Below are 9,484 nucleotides of genomic sequence, written 5' to 3' on the forward strand. Positions count from 1 at the left end.
TGTGCCACACTTGCTGAGACACGGAACCTCGGTTTTTGCTGTCTCACCTGAAGGACTTCTAAACTTTAAGAATTACCCACAAGCAAAGATACAATGTTGTATTCAATAGTGTTCTACCGAGCCCTTCCTCACGAAATTAACTGCTGTGGTTGAGAAATGGCAAAGGTATTGTGTGACAAGATATACCAAAGGCGGTGTAAATCAATTGTGGAATCTAAATAAATATAGTGAACCTTTAGTAAATTGAAATTAAAAAAACTTTACCCAAATCAACAACATCAAAATGCATGAAGTTTGAACGCTTTACCTGACCATTTTTCACAGTAAATTAAAGGCTAGACTTTCGGACATCATAGACAGTTGCCTGTCAACAAAATTGGAAGAAGGAAATATTAATATGCAGTGATCAGTCATCCAATACATCACTCTATTATATACCATTCTGATTCTACGCACAAGTATAATGAAGTTGATATAAAAAGATGCTGAAGTTACTCAGAGAAGACGTTGGCGATTAGTTCCTTCAACATGCACTTCGAATTACCATGGACACGAATTGTGCTTCAGTACTAGTCGACTTTTTTATATTCGTACGAGACAGAGTTTATTCAAAGCCTCTAAATGAGATGAAAATCTCTTGCAGTGGACTTTAATTTGACATTTAGATATATCAACCACGTTTCATCTATTAGTTATGATCATTGCCATTCATATGTCGATTAAATATCTCCCAGTAAACTCGAAGTAATGGAAAATAGAGTTTTTCACATCTGTTTCATATTTGGAGCTTCTTCATCGTCGACTTCCCATATTTATTTAGAAATATTTCAACATCACCTGCATGAGAGGTGAAGATAATAAACAACAATCAATCTCATAACTCCCATAAGCAATACAAAATAGAGAGTTTGTAGGAACTCCTGGACACACCAGTGGTCATACTAGGTGTCTAGAAATAGTAAGAATCCCCTTTCGACAGGTGAAACCCGCCTTGAGCTCTATGTGGTGATTATGTCTTCATTTATTCGTTGCAGAAGAGCTTGCTCTGCGTATGATCATCTTTTTCATCTCGGCAGGTAACTGAAAAGTAAGTTAATGTTACAGGGGTTTCAACATTTTCGTTTATAGTAAGTATTTAGCTAATTGCATGATTGTTGTAACGATCTAATTTACCAATACAATGGGTCAAATGCATGTTTCCTGACGTGTTGTCCAGGGATCCTTGTTTGCGCTATTGGTAATTTTGCATTTTCATAGGGATTATGAGATTAAGCGCTGTTCATGATATTCACTTTTTTATACTGAATGACACTGATATTGACACGGAGGTACTAGTGATGATAATGAATGAACCAGAGATAGATACTGAGGGTAGTGAGGCATTCCGAACAGCGATACTTTAAATCGAACATTGATCAATCTCAAAATTCCTATAAAAATGCAAAGATTGTATATAAGATTACGATAGCGATCATGGAATGTCATGAAGTGCTGACTTTAGACCATGCTTTTGGAACTCCTGGTTGATTTATTTGTATATACAACCCATCATTAGGTGGAATGTTATGTGATGTATGATATGTGAAAGGTGAAGATAACGAACAGTGATCAATCTCATAACTCCTACAAGCAATACAAAATAGATAGTTGGGCAAACACGGACCCCTGGACACACCAGAGGTGTTTCATACCAATTGTTACAGGGTTCTTTCTACTGTTTCTTATTGCGATAACTCAGTTCACTCGATCACCATTTAGGGTTCATAACGTCAATGTGACCGGTCATCAGGGAATGCTTTGTCCTCTTAGATAGCTGGTGTCTCCAGCATTCCGTGTTTGCCCTACTCATACTTCCGTATTCTCTATGATTTATCAGATTGACGGTATCTTCACCATTGTGTTCTTCTAGTGTTTGAGAGTACAAGTATGGGCTTGCGTTGACTTCTTGATGAAATGGATTCAAAGCGTTTACAAATATAAAGCATATGCATGTTGAATGTGTGAAATTATGATGTAGACCAAGCTACTTGTTAATGAAATGAAACAAGTTAATCAAATAAAAGATTGTGTATTTCTGATTTATTGTACAACTAATGCTCATGGCTAGACTTTTCTTTTGGCTTTTTGTTAAAGAGCCTAATCAAATGCACATTATGATCCTGTGGACATGAGTGATTTCTTACATTATCATTGCACCAATAATGGAATCGCCAGAGGCTCGGTGTTTGCCCTGTTCTAGATTTTGTATTCTTCATGAAATTGATTGCTATTCGTTTTTTTCAGCTTTTCATTTGTTATATTCACCTTATTTCATTTAGCAGAAAGAAGTGTGTCTCCATCATAAGATTATCTAATGTCTCATGATTTGATTTGTGAAATAAAATCAAGGCCCTGGGATCACCTAGGGCCAGTTGAGTTCCTCCATATTGAAGGTCGATGTCACTTACTATATGTATCCAACCCGTCTGGTAATTCTTTTAAGCATTGATTTCAAAATCTCAATCCTATAAATATGTGCTCCTTCTGTCATTTCTGTTCAGAAAATACTGACTACATGATTCCGAGCTTCCAGCTGTGACCTAACAATTCACAGAAAAATGAAATATAATTTTCACCTTCAATGCCTTCAAGCTGAATATCAAATTGATTTTTTATCATTGAAAGAAGTGAATTGGAGATCTACTATGGGATATGGTTCATTGATACTTTAGTCGTCCAATAAACACTTGCATTTTTAAGCACTTTCCACTACGTCTTGTATTTTAGTTATGAAGAATAGGTCGTTGAATATTGTATTTTTCCGGTAACTAAAACATCAAATTAACAAAGTCTATATAATTGATGACAACCCATGAGGAAAATAAATTTTAAGCTTCTAATGCAGCATTGGTCTTATCAAATTTCTATAATGATATGTTTGTAGAGGTATATTATTGATCGTCTTATTATATATCCATTCTTCCATGCATTGCAATGCAAGAGGCTGGTAGTCATGAACAAACTTGTTGGCGAAAAGTTCCTTCTCCGACACCAATTTATTTAAATCGCCGAGGCCAAAAACACAGATGCTACGAACATACTTTCCATGACATATTTCACTAGGCCCCTCCCATGTCGTACTGGCGGCTATCCATAATTTTCTGTTTGGAACACCTACAAAAGAGAATTAATCATGAAATCAGTATCAGAGGCTATTCATATCGTCTAAGGACTGATTTTAGTGTCAGTCGAGCGAATTGATTGATTAAACCGTCACAAAAGGATAAAAAAGCCATATTAGGTAAAGAAAACAATATGTTTGTCAAATAACAATATGTCTAACACAATATGCAATGTATCTAATCCTGAAAACATTAGTTTTGTTTTATGCTGTACCTCTGACAAGTTCCTAAATCTCAAGGCTCATTAGACCTAGTTAGATAACTAATTATACGAAAACAATTGTCACCAAACACAACAAAATATATCTTGCAATATCACCCCAAACAATATAAAAGCAATTTAAGACGAAGAACAAATTACAGCTGATTATAGATTCAAAAATAATCAGCTTCCATTAATTCAGGTTTTCATTGACTGATTGATTGTATACTATTTAACGTTCTTCTCGAGGATATTACACCCAAATGGAGACGTCACCATTGCCGGTGAAGGGTTGCATAATTTAGGCCTATGCTCGGCGCTTACGACCTTTGAGCAGGGAGGGATCTTTATCGCGCCACACTTGCTATGACACGGGGCCTTTTTCCTTCATCCGTAGGACCGCCCCTTTTAGTCGCCTCTTACAACAAGCAAGGAGTAATGAAGACCTATTTTATCTCGAAACCCCACTGTTAATCTGTTTCATAGAGTAATATCATGCAATTTAAAAAAAAAATTACCTGCGTAGTTGACTCCTGGGACATGAAGCTGTTTGTTAAATTGTAGAGTGGCCCAGAAGGACTCATCCGGACTGTACGTATCTTCTAACCATTTCAAAATATCCTGCGCTTTGAGGTCATTTATTGAATAATTCACGAAGTCCCTACTGAACACACCGTAAGCACTTCCCTTTCCTATTGTTATATCATACGGAGGCGGATCCTTCTTTTTTCCTGTCGACTTTAATTTCCCGTTTTTCATAGCAAATTTCTCATTAAATCGATGTACTGCATTATGATCGTAAACACTTTCTATGCTATTTGTCCCGTTATATATTGTAAGAATTTTAATGATTTCTGAATTTGTTTTCAAAGGGAATGCCTGGGAAGGTAAATTTATGACATATCGCCATTTAACATCAGTGTTATTCAATAAATCAGACATACAGTTCAAATCTGCCTGAAGTCGAGAAAACCCTGCGTATATCACATCCTCTAATTTTGAAGCAATGAATACATTAGATAGACATTTAGCGATGGATTTCATAGCGTAAAGTAAAGTACTATCTGAACTTCGATCTACGTGTATGCAGTATAAATTATGTGGGCGATAAATAGCACGGAGTAGTTTCTCTGTTTGAATAGCATCTTTATAAGTTAATATTGTATAGGCGATGGGAAAATCAAGTTCTTCAGTTGATACGAAGAAATATTTATAATTGTACACCTCTAAGAATTTCTCACAATTCTGTGCAAGATCTCCCATCTCTTTGTCTGTGGGAAACGTGTATATCCGTTCTGAAATCGCTATATTGACCACTGATATATACTCTTCATCACCGTCTATTATTTGCTGGCAATTTACCTCATGCACAATGCGTTTTAGTTGGGAGCGTCGGTGATTTTTAGATGTTGTATCCAATTGCTGATTGATGATACTCCCAGGAAATGTTACACATGTATTCGCCATATCAATCCCTTGCTTTGGTGTCAGCAGCACTAAAGGTGTATAGAACATTCTATAATGAATCATGTAACACATAAGAACAATCAGTAACACTGTAATCAAGGAAAGCGTACGAAATCGCCTCAGCCACATAATAGGAAATACGGTATGCTGTCTATCTACAACAAAACAATGATTTATTATACTAAATAGCAGTACTTAATTGCAATTGTGGGGTAACTTCATGTAAAATATACCTTTAATCTTTGAGATTGACGTGTGCCCTTTGACGCCTTTCATCTTCACCTATTGACGATTTTAAGTTTTACAAAAACGATAGCAAATAGTACGTGATTTATCTACAACAAATATGAGATATTTTCAGAAAATGTTGAAATTGCAAACTAATTGATTGATTCGCGTTTTCGTCTATGGTGTAGTTAAGGTGTCAAAATAACATCTTACATGTTACCTGTTAAGCCCCTTTCACACATTCACGAATCAGGAGGCGGTCAACGCCGGATGCAAAATTCTAGTCATCCGGGTGATCCGACGTAATGCCGGTCTCAACACGGTCTTATCACGATGGAGACACGGAAAACGCGGGTTTCTCTACAGATAAGCACGGTAGCTAACCGTATGTCCTGGGGGAAAATCCCGGTCGGTGCCGGCATGATCAAGGAGCGTACGGAAGATCACGGTTTTTGCCGGTCCATTCACGGTTGTTTCACGGATTATCAAGGTCTTTCTTCCCTGTGTTTATCGTGGCTGTCCGTAATGTTACCGGGAACAATCCGTGTACAGACCGTAGACATCTGTGTTCTTCAGCAGAAAAGTTTCGCACACGGATGACCCCGGATTTTACACGGTTACTTTGGTGGCTACACGGACTTCTCGGTTGATACAAGACCTCTCGGTTGATACACCCTGATACACGGTACCTACATGGATCAATACGCAGGATTTTCTTCCGGGACGATCCGGGGTAAAAATTAAACATGTTTAATTTTTTTTCACGGTTTGGCTTTCCGAAGCCGGATTGTCCCGGACGACGCCGAATGCATATACGGTTTATACACGGTGATGACGGATGGTCACGGACCATCACGGATTGACAATCCGGGATAAACCGGCGTCTCATCCTCGAATGTGTAAAAGGGGCTTAAAAGATTGCGGTCATTGGAGATTTGTTCTAATCCATCTTAATCATATTATCTTTGACTATTCTAATATTGATGATATAATTCAGATGAACATATTCGTAGATAAAAAATGTGTTTACAATTGTATCTCTTTGAATAACTAAAGAAAGGTGAAGATAACGAACAGTGATCAATCTCATAACTTTTACAAGCAATACAAAATAGATAGCTCGGAAAACACGGACCCCTGGACACACCAGGGGTTGGATCAGGTGCCCAGGAGGAGCAAGCATTCCTTGTGGACCGGTCACACCCGCCGTGAGCCCCACATCCCGCTCAGGCAAACGAAGGCATCCGCAGTCAAAATCTGTGTGCCAAGAACGGCTTAACAATCGGTATGAAACATGTCAGACAGCATTTAACCCAAAGATAGATTGTATTGACAAACTAGATCGTTATAAAGACCATAGAATTTACGAAATGCTGACTTCAATCCAGACTGTTGAAACCCCTGTACCATCAACTTGTTTGTCAGTAGCTTGGCTCGATTTAAAAAATGACTATACACAGAACAAGCTCTTGCATATCGAATCAGTTGAGAGACATAAACACCATATGCAGGTGATAATGGAATATTGCTACATAAATATGGAAAGTTGACTATAGAGAAGCTAAAATCATACCGTTTGTCATACAGTTGAGTTGTCAGTTTGCCGTTGATGTCTACTTTCAATAACATATCTAAGTATGAAGCAGAAGTGGATGACTCTGTGGTGTCCTTTATTTCGACCTCACAGGGATATATCAAATCGACATATGAATAAAAGCTATTATTGTTGATAAACAAAACGTCGTCGATATATCTAAATGTCGCATTGAAGACAACAGCAAGATATTTTTTTCTTCTCACGTAGACGTTTTTGAATAAATTCTGCTTCATATGAATATAGAAACAGGTCAGCTAACAAATGAACACAATTCGTGGCCATGGGAATTACAACAGACTGCTGGAAAACTTGATCACCAAAGATCACGGAGATATTGTCAATGAGGAACTCCAGCATATTTTTTATTCCAACTTCAGAGTACTTTGCGTAGAATCAGGGTGGTGTTTAACAGAGTAATCAGGGTGGTGTTTAACAGAGTAATCAGGGTGGTGTTTAACAGAGTAAGTTTTGTATGACTGATCACTAAATATGAATATTTTTTTCTTCACTTTTATATAAGAAGCAACTGTCTATGATGTCAAAAATCTAATCTTTAATTTATCGTGAGGAATTGTCGTGTATAGTGTTGAAAAGTCATAGGGTTTGATGTTATTGATTTGGGGAAACCACTTCTGGCATATGTAGTTGCACAGTCAGTTTGAAGTTTATCCTTCATGGTTGTTAATATTTTCGTCAGGAGCAAAGATAGGTGCTTGTTAGAGCACTTAGTGGATCCAGCAATGTATTTTTGCTTGTAAGGGCTTTTATTTAGGAATCCAGTATAGGTATGGTAACTCATATTCATTAGACCCATTGACTGGGATTACAAATGTGTTTAAAACTGAAGCAAGATTTTTAAGAAATTCATCTTTTGAAAGGGCAGTAGGAGTATAAGTACGATTACCAAAAGTGGAAGTAATGCCAAGTTCGTTTAAAATACAGTTGTAATAATGAGCCTTACAAACAAAGACAATGTTGTTACTAGCTTTGTCAGGTGGAACCAAACATTCTAGTGCACTAAACACAGAAGGATAGATGGTATGTACTTTTGTTTTAATATCTCTAATGTAGGATATAATATTCCTCTTATGCTTTTAACCCATTCTGACAATGTATCAAGTTCTTCATTTTCATATTTAGCCCATCGCCTGGCAGAATCTTTGACAGAATTCATAATATATATAGAATCTCCCAATATTTTCCTAGAGAGGTACTGATCTACAGCTAGGCATGTTCTGCAAACAAAGCAATTATCTGCAGCACGGTTAAAAACAACAACAACAAATGGTTCTGTATTAAAACAGAGGTAATTTTTGTACAGTTTGATATCAAAATGTCTTATAAACACGATCAATCTTTATCTTCTCAAAATGCTAGTTTGCATAATAACATAGGAATTTGTGATCTTCTACAATTCATAATTTTCGAATAGTGTTAATAACAATCGAAATGTTACCCAGATACTTCGTATGAATTTAAATGATTACCGAGTCTGAAACTGAATTATAAGAACAGATTTCCAATGCAACTTCTAATTCATGATGAAGCATTTCAAATTAAATATATTTATATTCCCCACTTTTCTCTGTGATAACTATTTGAAGCTCCAATGTATGTATTTATGCGTGGTCCTGTATACTACATCAAGATGCAAAGTTCTCACCTGGATGCGAATCATCCAGTTCTTATATCAGTGCGCTGGGACTATGTAAAATTAGTATGGAATGCCATATGCCTGAATTTTAAATTTTCCCCCAATTTTATTTCAAATTTGAATAAAGGAATCAATGTCTAGTTTTTTTGGGGTATGTGAGGAGATCAACTAAATTTGAAAACGTGATGCTGTATGACAAGAGGGTTCGCGTTATGGAAATTATCATTTTTCAATTGTAATTACTCACCTCACATAGGCAGAAGACTAGACATTAATTTCTTAAATAACCTCAGCAGAATAATATTGGTGACTATATCTCGTAGTTTTTGGGGTACACCGGAATTTTGTGCATACCATATTTCATACCTTGAAATCGCTTGGTTAAGAATGAACATGTTTTTAATTAGGTAACCAACATTTAAGATACAGGAAGAATCATAAACCCTCTGTTCCAAAACGATGTTTTGACAAAATAAAACACAATTTCGGGTTTAAGATAGTCCATGCACTTTTTTGTATAAAGAATGGTTATGCAGTCCCATATCATAGGCGCCCTTTTGTAAAAGTTTCCTAATCATGTACTGATATACTGGTTTTGATCACGGGTTGCTCTATTTACATTATTTAGAGAGAGTGGATCCACGGTGAATGTGATCGCTCAACAGGACACACTTACCCTTCATATACACTTGATTCTTCCTACACCGTTTTAAGGAGTCCATTTTGGGCATGCTTTTCATTTTGTATTTGATACATTTATGAGACTGTTCACATTTCGTTAGACTGTTCACATTTCGTTATTAACACCTTTTTTATGTTCCCAATCACTATTTTCAGCAATATCAGTATCAAAATACATGTTATAGTGTTCAGTAAACTTCATGCACAAAAGACTGTTCCAAACTTTATAAAGATTAGCATAGCTTTTAAATAAAATGACGCTGCATATTTTTATACCTGGTAGAAGGTACAGGTGTATGTCGATTCAAGCGAGCCTGGTTCCTAGATTTACATACTTTGAACTGATCATAAACATATATAAATAGCTTCATCTTACCTTAATACATCCTTGATCCAACACTGCTACAACCAGGGGCAGTTACTGATCGTGTATTTATTTTCTCAGGTCTTATTCTTCTACAAAAAGGACACTCGTCTTACGGGTGCACAGAAAA

General features: G+C 36.5%; 1 protein-coding gene across 2 annotated transcripts; it reads right to left on the reverse strand.

The window, feature by feature from the left end:
• Positions 1 to 797: 797 nt before the first annotated feature.
• On the reverse strand, positions 798 to 9,124 carry LOC125668005 (beta-1,3-galactosyl-O-glycosyl-glycoprotein beta-1,6-N-acetylglucosaminyltransferase 3-like). 2 transcript variants are annotated; one of them, XM_048901730.2, is made up of 4 exons: positions 5,064 to 9,124; positions 3,882 to 4,859; positions 2,448 to 3,153; positions 798 to 1,080 (listed from the first exon to the last, which is right to left on the reverse strand). In XM_048901730.2, exons 1-3 carry the CDS (start codon positions 5,104 to 5,106, stop codon positions 2,876 to 2,878), a joined length of 1,299 nt encoding a protein of 432 aa, XP_048757687.1. In that variant the 5' UTR covers positions 5,107 to 9,124; the 3' UTR covers positions 798 to 1,080; positions 2,448 to 2,875. The 2 variants fall into 2 exon arrangements, with proteins under 2 accessions (XP_048757687.1, XP_048757686.1); XM_048901729.2 differs by lacking the exon at positions 5,064 to 9,124 and having other exon boundaries at positions 3,882 to 5,008.
• Between the last annotated feature and the right edge of the window lie 360 nt (positions 9,125 to 9,484).

This window comes from Ostrea edulis, chromosome 4 (assembly GCF_947568905.1).
Source record: "Ostrea edulis chromosome 4, xbOstEdul1.1, whole genome shotgun sequence".
Classification (NCBI taxonomy): Eukaryota; Metazoa; Mollusca; class Bivalvia; order Ostreida; family Ostreidae; genus Ostrea; species Ostrea edulis.

Coding starts and splice junctions, on each gene's coding strand:
- LOC125668005 (XM_048901729.2), bottom strand. CDS start 4,959: ATGTGGCTGAGGCGATTTCGTACGCTTTCCTTGATTACAGTGTTACTG. Junction 3,154..3,881: donor CCCAGGAGTCAACTACGCAG/GTAATTTTTTTT, acceptor TCTCTTTTGTAG/GTGTTCCAAACAGAAAATTA.